We start from the raw sequence: 19,267 nt of genomic DNA, 5'->3' as shown, positions 1-19,267 counted from the left end.
AAGGCACGTTTTCCTCTATTGCCTCTGAATATCGAGCCAGAAGAAGATCTTATCGTAGCGGATACTTGTTTTTCCCTACCTCGATTTCTCTATGCTCAAAGTGGGACGATGCACATCGTGCCCGACGAACGTTAAATTCGTACGGGAGGCGTTCCGGCAAGAGGACAAAATCCTACATTGGTCCCTGACTGCACATGCGACCGCTGTAAATTTTCCATTCCCTTGTTTCTTGTCGCCGTGTACTATATCCCTCCATGCTGGCTGGTGTACAATATCTTTCAATGAGTCGTGTTGCTACCAACACTAACGATCGATGATTTTGATCTACATTCAGATTCACCGGAGCTAATGCCGTCACCTATTTTATATTAATTTTTACAAGAAATAAAATGAAATGATTTTATTAATGCTTATTCTTTCGGTCTTGAAGTAGACTTGACTCGCGATTCCTCCCTCGCATCCGTGACACATTTTTCTAATCTTTTGTACAAACTTTGCTGCGCATTTTTCTTATTTTACTTAACTCATGTGTCTTACTCCCTCTTTATCTATATAATCTCTCGATCAATTTACGGTTTCCTACCAATATTTTCCTTCGTTGATTCTTAAGTGATTTAATAGGTATAAACACTAACTCGATAGCAATTGCACGCAAATGATTATTACTGCAATTGGTACCACAATTGTATTCTGTCAAACTTTTCCATGCGTCATGCAAGAATCTAGATCCAAGAAATTAAAAACGTAAATCTTTCAAAAAATTTGTAATGCTGTTGGTAAAAGGATATTAATCTGATGAGAATCATAACAACGCATCTTCGTGTCATTGAAAGCTTTAAACAAATACCGTAAAAAGATAAGTTGAAAATGACCATTTGATAGTTCTTGATAAGAATGATACTCGATTAGTTGGAAAAATTTGAACTAGTACTGATATACAATCTCAAGTAGTAATTCACTTGAAATCATAAAGCAGAATATTTGATTTAATGAGAGAAGATTTTCAAGAGATATTTTTAAGTACGCGGAGTGGTGAAAAGTGCGAAATGTCAACTTTGTTACACGAAGTGAAAGATCACATTTTCTGCAAGGAATAAATACGTGTCGCAGTTACGATGAAATTGTGAAAGGTGATACTATTAACTCTTCATACAAACCCTTCGATCCTTAAGCGGTTGAGAATTGGAATGATTATGACGCTAGTTTTCCATATTCTGGGTACATGTATTTACTGCATATGTATACTTTCGTCCCTACCGATACACAGTGTATAGCATTTAAAAAACGTAGTGGGAGAATCGTCGAATGCCGGAGGGAAGAGTGAAACGGGAGTAATGGTGGGGGACAGGATGAAGTAGTGGCAAACAGCCCTGCGTGATACACAGCTGATCGGCCGTTCCGCGGTGAAGGAGCTCTGTTTTGGTTGCGCGTGTGCGTCCGTGGCCTAGTGGTGTGATATCAGTTGCCTCGACACACGGGATGATAATAGTGTCCGCACTGTGAACCCCGAGAAAAGAGAGCAATCATTCGTCTACATGCGATTGTTTACGTGCTCTATGCAATTTGACAGAGTACCGGGATCAAGTGCCACGGGTGGAAGAGTTGGCCTAGTCGTGGAAGAACAGCTTGCTTCATCGACGCATTGCGGACCGTCGGTCGTGGCGTCGGGTCAGTTGCATCGCAAATATTTCCCTCAGTTTCGAAGGAAATCGTTAAAGCGTGGTAGGTCTATGACCGGACCACAACGAGGCTCGCTTTATCTTGTGAGGATCGACGCGAGCCACCGTCTGATTAGCATCAGACTGAAATTGATGAAGTCCGAAGCTATCGGGGAGGAGGACACGACTGCTGATCCTGCAGTTTGTGAACATTGATGATACTGCCGTACCACTTTGTAGATTGTCATTGTTACATGTATTCTGTGCTGTAATCCAGTGCGCATTTCCCCGGGTCTCCGCTTTTTCATTTCTCTCACTCTCTCTCTCTCTCTTTCTTTCTCCTCCCACCCTCAACCACTCCTTTGTTTTTACTTTTTCTTGATTCCGTTGAGTTCTATTCGGAGTTCTCGTTGCGTTTCTCGTGTTAATTTGGTGCTCAACAATCGCGTGTTAGATTTTCCTTCGTAGCAGCAGCAACAGCAATAGTGAGCAGCGATTGGTTTCGCTTTTTCTTCGTACAAATACATACGCACGCGTATACATGCGTATAAGAGCGCGCGCGTCACTCTAAACGGAAAAGAAAAGGTCGATGACAATGCAACGAGTCCAAGATCAAGACAATGGGATCAACATCAAATTCGGAACAAGTAAAGGGAAGAAGGCAGAGTACACACTCGTGTCGCAACATTCGGAGAAAGAGAAGAAGAGCAATGTCAATGGGACCAATAAACAAAGTAAGTTCATTCTTATATTTTCACAGAAACAAAACATAGTGGGATACTTATCCCATGTTATTTTAATACTTCTATATATTCCATCCTTTTAATATTTTTAAAATTAAGAAATCTTTTAATGCAGGTCTTTCACATTGTACTATGACCTAAGTTAAAAGTATCATACAGGATGACTAACTATTTTACTATGGACAAATTAAATATTGTTGTGCATTTTAGTTAAAGACACAACGACTGTGGAAGACTTAGTCCCACCAGATGGAGGATGGGGATGGCTCGTACTTCTAGCATCTGTCATGGTCAATCTTTTGATACCAGGAACAGTAAAATCATTTGGGGTCCTCTTTGTTGAATTTTTGGAAGTTTTCGACGCATCACCTGCTGCAGCTGCTTGGATACCAGCATTATGCTATTTTCTCTACAGTTCACTTGGTAATTAGTTTTCTCAAAACTGTCAAGAAATTTCATAAATTATAAGATTAAAGATAAATGTGCCTAACTCTTATTGTAGGTCCACTTTCCAGTGTGTTATCAGTGAAATACTCTTATCGAACAGTAACACTTATTGGAGGAACATTTGCAGCTGTAGGAATGATGCTAAGCTACTTTGCTGACTCTGTGGCCTTTTTATGTATTAGGTAATTATGTATCAAATGCAACAAATTTGAGCAAATTAAATAATGTTTAGTACAAAAATTATTAAGATGTAATATTGTTTCTTATTTTATCTGTAGTTATGGAGTTTTCGTCGGAACAGGAGCAGGACTGGCCTTCCCACCAACAGTGTATATTGTAACTTCTTATTTTGTACGGTTACGTGGACTTGCAAATGGTCTCTGCATATCTGGTAGTGCACTAGGTTCAATATTCCTTCCACCAATCCTTGGAATTCTCTTACGAGAGTATGGATACAGGTATGTCCTTCTGTTACATTTATTATTTAGCAGGTATGACTTTATTTTCCTGATAAACGTTGTATTCATGATCAGTTAAAAATACGTTACTGGTAGAGAACATCATTTTCGTAAATTGTTTCTGTAACAAAACCTCATCTATTTGAATTAAGGCAATGTCATGTATTAATATTCATTTTTATGTGTTTGTGTTCATACATCCAAGTCTTTTGATTCTTTCAAAGAAAATAACAAGATCAGAAAAATACATTTTCATGCATTAGTTTCAATCAGTTTTGACAAAATTTAATTATTCATGTGATCTGTGACATTGATCGTTCGATTTTATGTAACTTTGTGACGCTGGAACCGCGTTACAAAAAATACAAGACATTTGTGTATTTTTTTACGTGCGTTTTCACGTTCCCGTGGGGACCTGTAAATATAGTGTTACTGTCGTAATATTTTGTGAAGATCGTTTTTCGGTGAGTACTAATATACATCATTACTACAATTTAATAAATGAATGTGAAGATGACTGATATGCATGCACTTGTTCTCCCTTCATGAGATACTCAGATAAAAGAAGCGCGTGCATCTGTGTATATGACGCTATTATACATCCCTGCAAAATTTACAGCTTCAATTAGCTGTTTTATGGCGTCTCCATCAAACGCGTTGTTTCTAAAGATAACGCACATTAACCATTCGACATTTTCCACGGTAATGTATACAAATTATGTGAAGGAATATAAAGGGAGGTTCTCTAGGTCCGCAACCAAATTACACGTTCTGCTATTATAACACATTGACTGCCACGCGAAAACCATCCACAAATTCGAACAGAGAGGATGACGCTGAGGCGTATCTCCTGTGCTCTTTTAACCTTATTAAATAAGAACGATAAAGCTATTCTTATTCAATGCTTCTGTCTAAAAATGAATTTTTTAGTCTCGGATATATTCGTCCGCGTGTAATCATGGCAGTCAAAGTGATAGCAGAGAAATTTTTAAACTAACCGGAAGTCTACTACTGAAACGTTGATGCCATAAATAATGAGCTGCTACGTGTTTAGGTAAGGAATATTATATAATAGCGTTTTCATAGATTGACGTGTTACTCCATAAATTGTTGAAAATATGTGTCGATAATTTTATGAAAAAGAAACGGAATTATGTTTCGTGAGTCGTGTGTTTTAATGTCGGTTTAAATTAGACAAGACCACGATGCGACTGCAAGGGACACAAACATGTTTGGGATGCCAATCATGCTTGCCATCATGGCGCGCGATGCCCTTCCTGCATCGTGTTAAGGTGATTTACTTGCTCAGGTTGTTGATTAGAAACTTCGTACATGAAATCATAGCCCACACTTCGTCAGGTGCTTTCCATAAAACAGTTACAACTTTTATTTCATTGTGTTTTAGGTGTCCAGATAAACGTTGAAACATGATATATTGCTATCTAGAGTGAAAGTGTACGTTATTATTTGAAATACAATTGTATATGTTAAAGCTCACATGTTCTTATCTTTTTACAACTAATTGTACTGTTTGAAATATAGGGAAAATCGTTTGAACGAGTTAGGAAGAGGGGAGGGTGATAATTTCGTACACGCGCGTCATTCACTGTGTGCATAGAACGAGGAACAGAAATGTTTGTATAGCTAGACTTTGAAAGTAAACATTATATATGTATACCTCCTGCATGACACGTATGGTATCACTCTGAACACAAGCATCAAGAATTTAAGAATACCAATTTCTTTTTCAACTTTATTTTATACCTTATAATTAATTTGCTTAAGGGGCTTCTTACAGTAATTACTAGATTTCGTTTCTTTATGAACTTATGATATACGCAAATATTTTAATTATAAGAAGACTTGCAATTATTTCTGTTTTATTTTTAACATTCCCAAACTTTTACAGATATTTTTTTTCATAAGAAATGAAGCTGATTCACCGTAAAGAGTGACAGTTTAATAATGATTTTTAAATGTTTTCAAATACAATTGTCGCAGTCTAATATCTAACCCTGAACAATTCATAGTAAAGCGTTCAGTAAATTTGTATTTGTAGGCTGCCTAAGAACATTCCTGTATATAACGTAAGAATCACGTTCGTAGAATCAACGGAAACGTGTGTCTTGTTGTCGAAAGTCTCGTACGTTCGTGTGTGTGCACTCGCGCGTTCAGCTATGAACGCGTGATGTTCACGTGTTTAGAGTTAACGTGTCACTACGCGGGAAGGAAAAAGTGGAGAAAAAGGAATCGCGATAACTTCGAACGATCGTTCCAGTTTACCACAAAACTAAGATGACTGAAATCAATCTCTTCGTTTGTAAAAGTTATTTATATTTGTGATAGAAACATAGTTTATTTTTTCTCCTTTTGTATTAGACAGCGAAAAACGGTAATGAGTGTATTGGTCCTGTTTAAATAACGAAGAATAACGATTAGATCGATGTAAATGTAATGGACTTTGCATTTCGTTTCGTCACCATTTTTTGCTCTTATTTCAAGGTTCCTTTTCAGCATCATGATTGCACGCTGTTTGCCGGATCGCTCCTCGGCGAGAAAATTTATTATAGCGTGTTTCGAATTATTTCGAACTGAAACTATGGATTTATAATCGTAAATCATACATTTTTGTATATTTATATACATAATATACACGCACGTGTAGTCTCCCTCTCTCTCTCTCTCTTTTTTCTCACTTAAATACCACACGATCTAGATACGTAAGAACGAAGAGTCTGCTCCGTCTAAGCGTCCGTTTTGTTTTTCTTTTGTTGCAGAAGAATGTGTTCCACGGAAGAAGACAGGGACAAAATACGATTTCGAAGAAGATGAACTTCTCATACTGCAAAGAATATTGTACGCGATCTGAAACACGCTAAAAATATCACACTTCCATCCCAATCTATTTTGAAAGCGAAGGGATGCGCGTTCTCGACTTTGATATTGTTTTTTTATCCTCTTCAATGTTTTTAACGCAACGCCCACGGGTGCGTTACGTTTGAAGAAATTCCAAGCATTTCTGCTTTACGCCGATATTTTGTTGATTTTATTTGTTGGAATGCTTTTTGTTCGTGTTTAATATGTGTAACGGTTTCAGATTGCCACATCAAGTCGGGTATGTCATAGTCTGGGCCCTACGTGGAAGACGACTATGGCACAGACTATGAAACGCCTGTTTTATAAGAGTATTATATTCAAGGAACTCTCATATATTTTGGTATATGAGTCTTTGTTAGTGATATATGTCTGTGATATAGTTTGCCAAATATGTAAAACAGTGATAAGTGCATTTCATTATACAGAAATTTGTAACTGAGAAAATCTCATGTGTTCTATAAATTACCAAAGACTGTATTATTGGCACTCTTAACTAAGAAGTATCTGTAACTTATGATATTAATATTTTATAACTTTCATGATTTATAAACGATAACAAGTGATACTTGAAAATATGTTCTAATTATGTAATTAAGACATACAATGGGAACATGAATAATAAAGCGTTCCTGTAAACGCTTATAATAATTATCTTTTGAATTATTTACTTTTGCATAGTCATATATACAGATCCTTGCAAAATGGCCATTAAGTATTTCGAAATTTTTCCCATTCCATTTCATTTTTGTATTCTTAATCATTCATTAATTATAAATTCGAATACAACATTCACATTTTTAAGAACTGTCATGATTAATAATGGTCAGAAATTCATTCATGATCTTCTTGTAATCGAGTTTTAAGTTACACCATTCGCTAATGTACGTTTGAAATTCTTTTTATTTTTGACAGCCATGGAATGTCCTGTTGACGACATTGTAAGCTATAGCAAATTCTAATAATAGACCGAACGTGAACGCTAAAGTTTATTTTGCTTTTTTGCAGAGGTGCAGTATTAATAATGGGTGCTGTCACTTTGAATGTATGGGCGAGTGCTCTTTTGTACGAACCAGTGGAAAAACATATGGTACCATCTTCGTCGTTGAACAAGTCGAGCGACCATGACTTGGAGGCCGCTACTGTGACCATAACTAGTCCTGAAGACGAAAAGAAATCAAATCTTATGATTTCTTTGCCAAATTCAAACGAGAAGGCTGCGCCGATAGTACCAAAGAGCGCATCCAGCGTCGCATTAGAATATTACAAAAACACGCCTGTCCAAGGAAGAACGAGAAAAATCAGTATGCCCACAGGACGAGAAATAACGGGTCAGATGCACAGCACGCCTGCGTTGCACACGGTCCCTGAACGTGCCGGTGATCATAACAAGTTATCAAGACGCAAATCACCGTTCCAGTCGCCAAGCACGTCGTCGTTCAATTATGTTAGCACACCGTACCACGGAAGCACTCTTTCCGCTTTACACCCAGAAAGGGCGTCCACGCTGACACTCAACGCGATCTCTAGCACGTTCACAAGAAAGAACGTGGATGAGGCGAAGAAAGACGAGGAGAAGCCGCAAAACAAGTTCTTCGACTTCAGTCTGCTGAAAGACCCCATTTATCTCGTCATCCTGATCTCAAATTCTACGAACGCGGTCAGCTACACGAACTTTATTATATTACTGCCAGCTTACGCGATCTCGTTGGGCTTCGACAAGAACATGTCTTCCCTTCTCCTTTCAATCGTCTCAATCTTAGATTTGATAGGACGTATTGGTGGCTCAGCTCTCTCCGATGTTTCAATGATGCCAAAGCATTGGTACTTTGTTGGAGGACTGCTTATTTCTGGAATCTCGTTAGCTCTTCTGCCAATTGCAACTGAGTATACTATGCTGTCCATTTACTGCGGTGTCTTCGGTTTAGCGTCTGGTATTTATGTCGGTATCACCGCAGTTATAATGGCAGATATGTTAGGAACAGAAAAACTTACCTCCTCTTACGGTATCTCTTTGTTTGTGAATGGAATTATACAACTAGTTGGTCCACCCATTTGCGGTCTTATATTCGAACAAATCGGGAGCTATGGTCCCATCTTTAGCATACTGGGAATCATTTTAGTGGTAGGTGCTGCCTTGTGGGGTATCGTACCATTCATCAGGAAAAGACAAGAAGCTATGGAGAAAGTCGCACCCGTTGAAAAGTTATAGTCCATTTGTGTGTCGGTATTGACTATCTTGTGTAAGCGAAGAGCTTAATTGTATAATTATCGTAGATTAGGCGTGTCTCAATTCATAGTAATGACTATATAATTATGAAACACTGTGATGTTAGAATGAATGTTCTGTACATACCACTGGCACTGTGATGACGTTACACGATCCACGCGCACATTTTCAGGTGGATTAGTAGGGAAACAATTTTCAAAGGATATATTTTTAAGAAACGCGACGGTTTCTCTTTTTCTTCAAAATTGAAAGTGTCTTGCCTTAACATACAAGAAAAAATTACTCTTTGGATGTCTGTTCTTGTTGATTACTAAATATGAAAAAGAAGATAAAGACATAGAAAGTAATTTAAGTACTTAGTTCAGAAGCGCACTAGTTGCAGGTGCTATTGTAATTTAAATAAAGAAAAAAAGCGCAATAATATAATTTAGTGCACATAATATTTTCTTAGTATATAAACGTAAGTATAAAAAAAATGTCGACTATTTGTTTTTACACTTGGAAAAAAGAGGGAGAGATGAATATGTATATAATTCCTACTGTTATAAACACTCTGTCATTGAAGATAGTCAATTTTGTTATTCATTCGTTTACAAATCACCGAAAAATATGCCTTAAAATTAGAATGTAAGTACTTTGTAATTAATGAATTACATTTATAATACTATACAATATGTAAAATAAATAATGATATGAAACATGGATATCTTATTGGTGGAGTTCCATATGAATGAGTAAATTATTTATTTCATTAGGATTAATAAAAAGTAAATCGTGATTTGTATTTATTTTATTGAAGGGGCTCAATAATATCGTTATGAATTGCTAAGTAGATGTTAAAGTAACCCCTTCACAATATTTTTATGATTCCTATATGTAAAATTTACAACGTTTATTTTTTATACTATTGTCTGAATAAATTATTTCTTTTCCGCTTCCTGTTTAGATGGTTCTGTTTTTGCTACTTCTTCAGCTTGCCGGAAATTGGGGAATTGTTCCCATGGAGCAGACAATTCAAATTTACGGAATTCCTGGGTCAATTCCAGGGGTTCACATACTACTCTTTTCTTTTCATCATCATAGCGTACCTAATGGAAAAACATTTTTTCATGGTATATATTACCCAGAAAAAAAAAATATATCACTTAAATACCTCAACATAACCAGAGAGTGGGAAATCTTTTCTTAATGGATGTCCTTCAAATCCATAGTCCGTAAGAATTCTACGAAGATCTGAATTATTTGTAAAGATTACACCATACATGTCCCAAACTTCTCGTTCATACCAATTAGCAGCATCATATATAGGTTCAGCTGAATCTATAGGTGTCAATTCATCTGTGTATGTTTTTACCCTAATGCGTGAATTATATCTTAATGACAGAATGTTATAAACAATCTAGAAACAATAAGATAAATAATAGTATGTATAACAAATATGACAATGTTCCTGAATATAGAAATCTTTACCTCAAATCTGTATTTACGACTAGGTACATCAATTGCAGTAATATCAGACAAATTAGTAAATTGAGCATTATGATGATTTTTCAAAAATGTTAGTACTGGAACAATACCGTCGGGGACAATTAATACCTCAAGCTCATCACCGCTCATAATTTGTACCTTTTGTACATATTTTGGCAAGCATTCAGCAACGTATTGACCAAATGTCTTCAAAATTCCTACATCTACATTGCTGGGTTTACGTATTGTTGCTGTAAAACATTCTTATCGTCATTATTCATAGCACTATTACACAATAGATGAATAAGCAATTAATAATTGTTTTACGTACGCTGCGTTTCTGGCTTTTCGGTTGTTGTATTCGTTCTAAATGATGGAAGAAGTTTCGGATAACCTATCAATTGTATTAATAATGTATTACATAATACAAAGAAAAGAGAAATTCAACAAATATCAAATAAATTCTTTACATTTGGGTGTTGCGGCAGGTAAATTTCGAGAGAGTTTTAAACAATTCCGTAATAGAGACGTCATTTTCAAAGAAAAATCTTCTCCTTCCCACACAAAACACTACACCCAAGACACTCTATAAAACTGTGTACGACATTTATCAGGCTCATTAGGTAATAGAGATTTCTGTATATTATTGACTGCAACAGAGAACTGCATCTGACTAAATCTGACTGCAATGGAGAACTACATCTAATTCAATCTGATTGCAACACAGAAAAGTGTGTTTGAAATAAATATACACAGTTATGACAATATGAAGAGTAGAATTGATCTACATACACTATAGATCTATATAGACTATAATTCCAATATGTAATCGGTAACGCTGAACGCGACACCGAAATGGTAATGGGATCAATATAAATTAAATAATTTATTAATTTCAGAAGTAACATAATTAATATAGTGTGACTATTTAAATGAAAATCTATTAACTATTCGAAATGAAATACTATACAAAAATCTTTCAGTTTTACTTTATGTTATATTTACAATACCTTTACAATACAAAACTTAACTCTACAGTTTCCTTGCATAATTGATTTTATAAAATGTTATTGTTCCTTAATCAAAAGTGAAGATACCTATCTTATGTACAATTATCAACTGCTCACAATATTTTTTGAAGCACATTTCTGTTCTAGTTTTTGCATGTCCACAAGTATGGTTGCTACAGCATGTCTAAGTTGATGGAATTTTGACATAGATAATTCAAATATTTGGTGCTCGCCATTGCTGAATGTCCACTTCATTATAATATGTGGTTCCAGGACTCTATTTATAATGCTGAAAATAATAGAGAAATAAATAACTAATCAAAAATGATATCTTAACAAATGTTAGGATATTACTTGGAAGAAATGGTGATGTCCACACGCCACTTGCAAGATACAAGATGTGAATAAAATTTTGTTTTATTGATTAAACCCATTACTAATTCTGGTCGTTTTTGGCCATAGATGACAGTAGACAAATCCTCAATGCAGTCAGGAGATAATCTGAGCAATAATGTTGTTAATTAAAATTGCAAATAGTTTATTAAATTAATTATTAAATATATACTTTAATTCTTCCAATATTTGTTTGAATTCTCCAGGTTTTACATTCTGAGATAATATACCCAAGTGAACCTTTAATATTGTATAAATGACTGAATAGTACTCATCCACAGATTCTTCCGGTACATTGTATTTTTGACTTATTTTATCTAATATTCCTTCCTCTATATATTCTTGATTTATTGCCTTCACAGCAACTACAAATGAAAGGTTAGAGTATTTGCAACATATGTCACAATAATGTATATTTAATTATAGTACAGATTTAAAAAGGACTTACTCTGTATTAACGGGCGAATGAACATCTTTTTCAATTCTGGAAGAACTTTTATATTGTTTCCTAAGGCATACAAAAGTTGTGTCTGAAAAGTTGTCATATTTGTTATAATTTTTTTTCCGTTGTTCTATGAAGAAGACAATATGAAAAATCGTTTAATATAATTGAAGTGTTAAGAAGTATTCTGAATAATATTATTTTTTACAATTTCACTGCTATCAGTCACAATGTATCATTCTGTCATTCTCCAAACAGATGACTTGTTTCTGTTTCTATCGTTTAATGCCATCTAGCAGAGCTTAAGTAACATAGAATTATGGAAGAGCAGATTTCATATTTCAAAATAATTGTCACGCATAAAGGCCTGAAATATACTTTATTAATAACATATAATTTGAGTCGTATTTTAATAAATGATACGATTATTTTTCAATGTTTTCAATTATTCTTTTCACACTACCGATTCAGTCATTTTGGTACATCATTGATATATTTGTTTCAAAAATTATAACAAGGACATTATGAACAAGAAAGGTTTATTACATATATCATTTTAGTAGATACATTAATATCTGTGAAATATTCAGTGTAATATTTCATATTGACAAATAAAGATCTATAATAAATAGATTGATATATCAAATTTGAAATACAGCATACATCTGACCGTGTGGCCTAATGGATAAGGCGTCGGACTTCGGATCCGAAGATTGCAGGTTCGAGTCCTGTCACGGTCGAACGTGTTTCCTTTTTTTGATATTTTTTGTATACGTATGATATCAGGTACATTGATAAATATATTAAATAATAATCATTCTGCTCTATATATTTTTTTGACATGAATGTGTAGTACATTTAAAATTTAATACATATACCTTAAATATTAGACAGTGCTTCCTAGCTGGTTAATCTTATTTCATAGGGAATAAAAACTTAACCTTGCAGGAAAGCACTCGAATGTAAAAAACATTTTAAGTATAGACTGTATGTTTTATTTATTTTGGAAAGAAAAAAAAATTCCTTCGAGCCGGATTTGAACCAGCGACCTATGGATATCTACCGTTTTAACATGCCAACTACAGTCCACCGCTCTACCAACTGAGCTATCGAAGGTTGATGATTCACGTGTGCCAGTAGTCATGTGATCAGGTTACTTATCCTAAAACCAAATATATTTTCCTACTTTGAAATTATTTACCTGTGTATATACCTGTTTAAGCTACAGGAAAAGTCAATCCAAGGTCAAATTATTATTTACTCTCTACTTTATTTATTCAATAATTAGAAATTAGTAACAACGTATAATCAAAACATCGAAATTATTTGTGGAGAAGAAAATTTATTATGACATTAAGTACGATGTTCTTAACTTAATTATGGCACCCAATCAGCAAATTGGAACTTTGTGAAACGTTATGTTTAAAGAGATTGTCGTTTAAAATTTGATATTAATTTAGAAAAGGAAAATTAAAAGGATTAATAGAAGGAATTATTCTAAATTCAATTTGAACTGTCAATTCGTTTCAAAACTGGATCACGTAACGTTGTTTTTTATTATAGTGCTAGTATTGATTCTGTGCTTTTTAATCACAAAATCATTTTAGGAGAGCCAATTCCCTAATCAGAACATAGTGAATCCATCTCGAATAGACCACACCTAAATGTCAGTCGTACTTTACACGATCCTTTCTATTAATTTCGTCTCGCTACTCATTCGTGTCATGAGATTCATAATTTATGATTTCTTGAATCTACAGCCCTCCATTCACTATCATCTTTTACCGCCATCTACCTTTCCTTTCCAAATAATAAACGGTGATAATAATAAAATTGTTTTAAGAAAATTAATTGAGAAAGTGTTGAACGTTTGATAAAATATATACTTATATACACAAAATGTACATATACATTCTAGAAGGGGTAGCGTCCACTGAGGGACATCGAACAGTGAAATTGTAGTCGATTCTCCATTGAAGGAGCCTACAAGGAGAGTGCATCAATAATACAGTGAACATCATACTCCTTGAAAGTAAATATTCGATATTACCCCGACAGCAGCCGGAAATTCGTACGGAACACGGTTCACTGGCATACAAATTCTCAAAGATACTTTGAAATTTCAATAAATATCCTGGGACATTTATTGGTTCGATCTTCCAACACGAAACACTCATGTCTCCATTCTATATTGTAATTATAGATTGACAGTTATCTGCCCACGTCGATACATCATTATTTGAGCTACTGATATCGTAACTCTTCCAGATTAATCTTACTGTTTATTAATAACATACGAATAAATAACATGGTCATTGTACAGAGTATTGTGCTAGAGCAGAAGATGATACAGCACCTTCAAAAATCGTTTCTTAATAAACTGTTGCAAATTAGCTTGGTTAAACAAAATTGTGGTAGATACCTATACGTATATTCAAAGCCTACTTGACTTGTGTCTTCTTTTGTTTTGATCGTCAGCGCCATCTTCATAAAAATATAAAAAAATTGAACGTTCATAAGCGAATTTGCTCGGAACATTTACGAAAAATTCGATATTAATATTAAATGGAGGCACTAAATATGCTAACGAAGAGAAACAACATAGGGTGTCATATGCTCACGTCGCATTTTATTCATAAAATCTGATTGCGTTTGGAATATCGGCATCGCTCGAAAAATGCATAATTTACCCCCGCATGGTTATATATTCCCCGACGATAGGATGTGTGCGCGTGTCGCCATCCGGCGGTTGATGTCAGCAGGCGGTATATATAGCGTATTCCCAACATGCGAGGGTGGAACAGTTGGGTAATTACCTCCAGATCATACCGCTCCAACAAATGGTATCAAGATGAACAAGGAGAGTGAGTACGGAAAGAATTGGCAGGACAAAGAGTGTTAGAAAGAACGCAGACGCGGTCCGTCCACGAAGGCAACGTGTGACGCGCCTGCGCGGGATACGAACGGACAGGGCAGCGAGGGAAAGAGAACAAAATGGAAACGTGGTAAGAATATATGCAAGAAAGATAGATTTGCGTGAAACGAACGAATGAGAATTTCAAAACAGATAAATAGTGCAGCTCGAGAATGATCAGTATTAGAAAATTGTGAACGGTACGCCGGAAGCTTGCGACGCGGAGAGGTCATAGGTAACAGGTACGTTAAGGTAGGAACCAACGGGTGTATTTAATCAAGAAATTATAGCGGCTTGAATTAGACAATAAAGCCATGGTTCAGGGGGTAAACGAAGATAAAAGGGTGATAGGAAGGGAGAAAGAACGGGCAAGAAAGGGTGGAGTAAAAGAGAGAGAGACGGTCACTGTAAAGCGATACAAGGGGTAGTAGTGGGGATGAAGCAGAATACAGAAAGTAGATGACAGAGAGGTGGCGCTCTCGCGCAGTCTGGCGTTGTCGGCTGACTGGTGTGTATCCGGGTTGATTGTAGACGCGATTTATTTTCGTCCCGTTGTATTCGCGACTATTTCGATCACGGTGCATCGTCGCTGAAGTTTTGTGTCTTTATCATTCGCGTAGACAGTTCTTTTAGTGTGATAGAAGAGTTCGCCCAAGTGAAAACGAATGTCAGCTAGAGAACTCGTTTACGCCGGTCAATGAGCTACCGTCGCTTGTGTTCTTCTAAAAATCCTTTTGTACGACGATCGCCAGCCGATGCGAGGGACAATAAGGTAATGTTGAATTACGAGGTTACAGTTTCGACTTGGACTGCTTGCCTGGCCGGTAGTGGATCGATTTTCGCGTGAAGTGAAGCGGGAGGACTGTGTGTGTTTGCGTGTATGTGTGTAGAGTATGTGTATGCAAGAGAGAGAGAGAGAGAGAGAGCGTGGGGTGAGAGAGGCGATCAGAGTGAGGGGTAGAGTGGCAAGTGAGAGGGATGGCAGTTAATAAGATTGGAAACGTGGTAATGTATATTTTTCCCCGTTTTTTTACTATCTTATTACTGATCCTTTATTCTCCACCTCTTTTCCGACCCACTCCCCATTTCACGCGTTCATTCCTCTCTGACTCGTCTTTCAACTATTTATGTTCTGTGACGTTTAAAACGATCCTGGTCGATTCTCTAACGTGTTACACTCGCACTTCCTCATCTCGCACACCGCCAATTTCACTCAGTTTCGTTATCCGTTTTCGTTCACGTGCACGCGTGCGCTCATCTTTCTCGTGTTCGTATATCAGAGTGGACACAATCCCTTTACCTGGAACTACCGGAGCTAGATATAATTTAGACGCTAGATGTTCCAGTTATTTACGAGCATTACAGTCCGAATTAGATAATTGTTCTCAATCGAAAGTAGATTGAATATTTTCTATTCCAACAATTCGAAGTATTTTTTGGTAATAACAATAAGCTTAAAAAGACATAGTATCGCACTGTCAAGAGTGCCGTTCGAATGCAATATACGATGTTAAACATTTATTTTTAAAATCTCACATAAAATAGATTGTTCAATATTTCGAATAACATTTTATTCGGCACTGGCCAGGTTCTTGAAACACCGGATTGACGGTGTTCCCGTAGATCGATCCCAGAAACGTGTAACCAAGAGGAAAGGAAACCGGAAGTCAGTCTTCGCCGCGTTCATGGCTGTTCACGATCGAAAGGAGCTGACCGTTTGCTCTTACGGTACAGCGTGCCTTTCTATATAGTGGCTCGCTATGTGAGAAGCTTTGCTTCGCATGGAAAACAGAGGACATACGATAGATTGATTTCAGTAGGTTGCATTGCTTGAATGAGAATCAAAGACGGATGCAAGTTGGACATCTATGGAGAACCATTGATAGCTCTCCCACAGGCCGGCTCGGTGATCGGAGCTGATGAACTGCAATTGCGAAATTGTCGATTGACCACGAAGATGCTAACGACAAGGACGATTAAACGGATTATTAGCCGAAGCACGGGCGGGCGACGTTTAGCGACCTCTGCGTACCAGTGCACGAGCGATAATCGCTTTAAACGCATCCTAAATGAATTATAACTCGTTGACCGGGCCGAAAACTATACGTGTGTGCATCAGACCGTGATTAGGTGGGACTAGGATCGTGTCGGGGTGTGCGTAAATACGGGAACTATAATCGTGCGGAATTTTTCGTGTGTTCCGCGTCTCTGACCCTCTTCCGCCCTACGATTCTCACCGGTCGATAGACCCCGACTCGACGTGGTACACTCGCTTTCTCTCTCCCTCTCTTTCTCTCTCTCTCTCTCTCTCTTGCCTCTCCTATTTCTCTTTCTATCCTGATCGTGACTAGCAGGAGAGACGAAAAACGGAAAGAAACTAGGACCGAATAAGACACAAATATCGAGCGATCATGATTTGTATATGCGGGCAGTGCGTTTCCTGATCGATATGTACGACCGCAAAGTGCACACGGAATGTCGGTATAATGTGATGTCAAAGTGATGGTGAAAGGTCTGCACCAGTGATAATTTAACCTTTTGTTCCGCAAAGATCAGGGGAAAGAAAATGGAAGTGCAGAGAGATTGGTGAAGCTCTGCGACCTAAATTAATCAGTGAACACCCGACTAAGGTAGGATTTCCGGTAGGAAGTGGCGCTTTTCTTTACTTTGCCAGACCCCTCGAGGCAATTATGCTTTTCGACTGACACTTTATCCGGTGGTGAGTCAACCGTTGAGTAGATACAACCGTTCAAGGTATATGTATAGAAATTCGGGCTGTAAATAAATGTCGAACTAAGAATTCTACCAAATGTTTCGAAATGTTCCAACAATATTCATATCGTTGATTCTGCACCGGTCTATACCGACATGTTGATCTGTAATACTCGCTTGGATTGTTTCGAAATCTTTTAGACTGGCTCATAGTTGTATTCTGCTGCAACTGCATTATATTTTTTATGTTACGATTTTAACTTATTTAGATCAAGCATATATCTGGATAGGTATGTTTAAATAGAAAACAAGTCAATTGCGGACTTGTGATCGAAGATGCAACGGGAAACCGTAATCGTGTTTTACGACACGAACATTAAAAAGGAATTATTGCGCATCTTGTTCAATAGAAACCGGCTCAGAAATGATGGGACGAGAAAATGGAGTCGTGCAAGATAACGACCAAAGTTTGTGAATACGTAGATAATAGATTATAGTTACAAATGGGGGAAGTAAAAAGAGAGGCAGTACGTCGAAAAGTTTCGAACAGGAATAATAGTAAATTAGTGTATCGATTTGTTGATTGTTCAAGAAGAAGATTGATAAGAAATCTTTTCCTTCATTCATAAAATTGTTGCTGATAGCAACTTTAAATCCCGGTGATCGCGTCGATAAACGAGAACTCTCTACAAACTGACAGTACCAACATACGGTATGGCTTGTATCACTTTCTTAATAACTGGATGACTTATTTTAAGCTTCACTACTTAAGTTATTCGAAACGTTCTTCAATTTAGATGACTCGATGGATGTACGAATTGGTAAATGTTATCGAGGTGAATGAATCTCGTCGAGACATTTAAATTATTTTTTAATAATAATAAAAAGTGCAAAGAGCAGTGCAAAAAATAGTCCACGCTTGAATAATGAGAGAATATTGTAGAAAGCTGAAGTGCAGGAATATATCGTTTCTGTTAGAAATTTTTAATCGAGACAAGATCGAGTTGTCTGCCATCGTATTAGGAAGCATTCTTTTGCGGTGTGTCCATACCTTACGCGACTTTTGGCTGATGCGATTAAACGCCCTGGATACCTGTGCAACGAGTGCACCGCAACAAGTAATCTCTTAGGGCCTTTGAAGTGCTTCGAGATTATACGCTTACGTACTGGCTTCTTCGTATACCCCTGTCTTCGTAGAATTAGTCTCCGTTAGCACAGTAGAATCTCACTTATACGAACTCCTCTTATCGGAATACACCTTTACCTTACCGTGTCATTTGAAATTTGATGGTAGATCAAACACGATAGCATTTTGCAATTAATATTAACAATATTATTTCGCACAAAAGTCCGTACCCTGTTCGTACGAAAGAAAGACTATTTTAAATTACTTGCTGAATAAACAAAGCGAAAGTATAAGTAGATTAACAGTGTATATCTGAGCTCGACATTGGGGATTAATTATCTCAGAATTCGATCAGGGTAATTTACACGGCATTGCTTTTAATAGGCTTAATCCCCGAGCCCCTTTCTAATTTATTACACCGCAAACAACGAACTTACCGCCGCATTGCCCATCTTCTCCCTTGTTCTCTTTTGTTCAATTTTCTTGTACCTTTCATTAAGCCCCGCCGCTATTTTTCGTTTACAATTAATAACAATTCCCTAGATCTTTTACGGTGATCGTTCAATTGTAAAAAATCGAATGTCACGTTTTCTACAGATAGAGAATGACTGGATTCGAAAAGAAATTTCACAGGATTGCGTTTCACAAATCAGTATTGTCATGTGCCATTTGTTTATACAACTTCAGTATGGTTCTGTTACTCGAAATATTTAAGCAGGAACACCGTAGAACATGATGAAGGCATTTTATTGAGTGCTTAATCATCAACTACAACGCTTGCATATTTATAACA

At 36.7% G+C, this 19,267-nt stretch overlaps 4 protein-coding genes, 1 long non-coding RNA gene and 2 other non-coding genes across 9 annotated transcripts in view; 4 read left to right on the top strand and 3 right to left on the bottom strand.

Annotated features, from left to right (window-relative positions):
• Nucleotides 1-1,364: 1,364 nt before the first annotated feature.
• On the top strand, nucleotides 1,365-9,108 carry Hrm (solute carrier family 16 member hermes). Its single transcript, XM_078188946.1, has 5 exons — nucleotides 1,365-2,392; nucleotides 2,612-2,824; nucleotides 2,904-3,030; nucleotides 3,127-3,306; nucleotides 7,189-9,108. Exons 1-5 carry the CDS (start codon nucleotides 2,248-2,250, stop codon nucleotides 8,390-8,392), a joined length of 1,869 nt encoding a protein of 622 aa, XP_078045072.1. The 5' UTR covers nucleotides 1,365-2,247; the 3' UTR covers nucleotides 8,393-9,108.
• LOC144474261 (uncharacterized) lies at nucleotides 3,313-7,182 on the top strand. The gene is made up of 3 exons (XR_013494717.1): nucleotides 3,313-4,598; nucleotides 4,712-5,919; nucleotides 6,084-7,182. It is a non-coding gene; the product is annotated as an uncharacterized LOC144474261 (long non-coding RNA).
• Nucleotides 8,967-10,568, bottom strand: Nd-30 (NADH:ubiquinone oxidoreductase core subunit S3). Its single transcript, XM_078188948.1, has 5 exons — nucleotides 10,348-10,568; nucleotides 10,209-10,271; nucleotides 9,881-10,128; nucleotides 9,564-9,809; nucleotides 8,967-9,498 (listed from the first exon to the last, which is right to left on the bottom strand). Exons 1-5 carry the CDS (start codon nucleotides 10,409-10,411, stop codon nucleotides 9,331-9,333), a joined length of 789 nt encoding a protein of 262 aa, XP_078045074.1. The 5' UTR covers nucleotides 10,412-10,568; the 3' UTR covers nucleotides 8,967-9,330.
• Nucleotides 10,569-10,843: 275 nt separating this feature from the next.
• Nucleotides 10,844-11,990, bottom strand: LOC144474158 (COMM domain-containing protein 5). Its single transcript, XM_078188759.1, has 4 exons — nucleotides 11,729-11,990; nucleotides 11,453-11,645; nucleotides 11,242-11,388; nucleotides 10,844-11,176 (listed from the first exon to the last, which is right to left on the bottom strand). Exons 1-4 carry the CDS (start codon nucleotides 11,823-11,825, stop codon nucleotides 10,993-10,995), a joined length of 621 nt encoding a protein of 206 aa, XP_078044885.1. The 5' UTR covers nucleotides 11,826-11,990; the 3' UTR covers nucleotides 10,844-10,992.
• A 399-nt stretch (nucleotides 11,991-12,389) lies between these two features.
• Trnar-ucg (transfer RNA arginine (anticodon UCG)) lies at nucleotides 12,390-12,462 on the top strand. Its single transcript has one exon. It is a non-coding gene; the product is annotated as a tRNA-Arg (tRNA).
• A 281-nt stretch (nucleotides 12,463-12,743) lies between these two features.
• On the bottom strand, nucleotides 12,744-12,838 carry Trnay-gua (transfer RNA tyrosine (anticodon GUA)). The gene is made up of 2 exons: nucleotides 12,802-12,838; nucleotides 12,744-12,779 (listed from the first exon to the last, which is right to left on the bottom strand). It is a non-coding gene; the product is annotated as a tRNA-Tyr (tRNA).
• Nucleotides 12,839-15,134: 2,296 nt separating this feature from the next.
• LOC144474423 (cholesterol transporter ABCA5) overlaps nucleotides 15,135-19,267 on the top strand; it is a 30,982-nt gene continuing 26,849 nt past the window's right edge. For all 3 annotated transcript variants that reach the window (XM_078189244.1, XM_078189243.1, XM_078189242.1), the window contains exon 1: nucleotides 15,135-15,408. The gene's annotated coding sequence lies outside the window, so the exon portion shown is untranslated. The remainder of the gene's footprint in view (nucleotides 15,409-19,267) is intronic.

Source organism: Augochlora pura, chromosome 8 (genome assembly GCF_028453695.1).
Source record: "Augochlora pura isolate Apur16 chromosome 8, APUR_v2.2.1, whole genome shotgun sequence".
NCBI classification, from domain to species: Eukaryota; Metazoa; Arthropoda; class Insecta; order Hymenoptera; family Halictidae; genus Augochlora; species Augochlora pura.
The sequence above is the reverse complement of the archived record's forward strand: the minus strand, read 5'-3'. Positions and strand labels throughout refer to the sequence as shown.

What these genes read in the sequence shown, in the direction of transcription:
- Hrm (XM_078188946.1), top strand. Translation starts at nt 2,248, where the DNA reads ATGACAATGCAACGAGTCCAAGATCAAGACAATGGGATCAACATCAAA. An exon ending in TTTTCTCTACAGTTCACTTG is followed by an intron (nt 2,825 to 2,903) that starts GTAATTAGTTTT and finishes CTCTTATTGTAG; the next exon opens with GTCCACTTTCCAGTGTGTTA. An exon ending in TTACGAGAGTATGGATACAG is followed by an intron (nt 3,307 to 7,188) that starts GTATGTCCTTCT and finishes GCTTTTTTGCAG; the next exon opens with AGGTGCAGTATTAATAATGG.
- LOC144474158 (XM_078188759.1), bottom strand. Translation starts at nt 11,825, where the DNA reads ATGACAACTTTTCAGACACAACTTTTGTATGCCTTAGGAAACAATATA. An exon ending in CATTCGCCCGTTAATACAGA is followed by an intron (nt 11,646 to 11,728) that starts GTAAGTCCTTTT and finishes TTTCATTTGTAG; the next exon opens with TTGCTGTGAAGGCAATAAAT. An exon ending in GACATCACCATTTCTTCCAA is followed by an intron (nt 11,177 to 11,241) that starts GTAATATCCTAA and finishes TATTATTTTCAG; the next exon opens with CATTATAAATAGAGTCCTGG.
- Nd-30 (XM_078188948.1), bottom strand. Translation starts at nt 10,411, where the DNA reads ATGACGTCTCTATTACGGAATTGTTTAAAACTCTCTCGAAATTTACCT. An exon ending in GTCGTAAATACAGATTTGAG is followed by an intron (nt 9,810 to 9,880) that starts GTAAAGATTTCT and finishes TATTGTTTCTAG; the next exon opens with ATTGTTTATAACATTCTGTC. An exon ending in CACTCTCTGGTTATGTTGAG is followed by an intron (nt 9,499 to 9,563) that starts GTATTTAAGTGA and finishes TTTTTCCATTAG; the next exon opens with GTACGCTATGATGATGAAAA.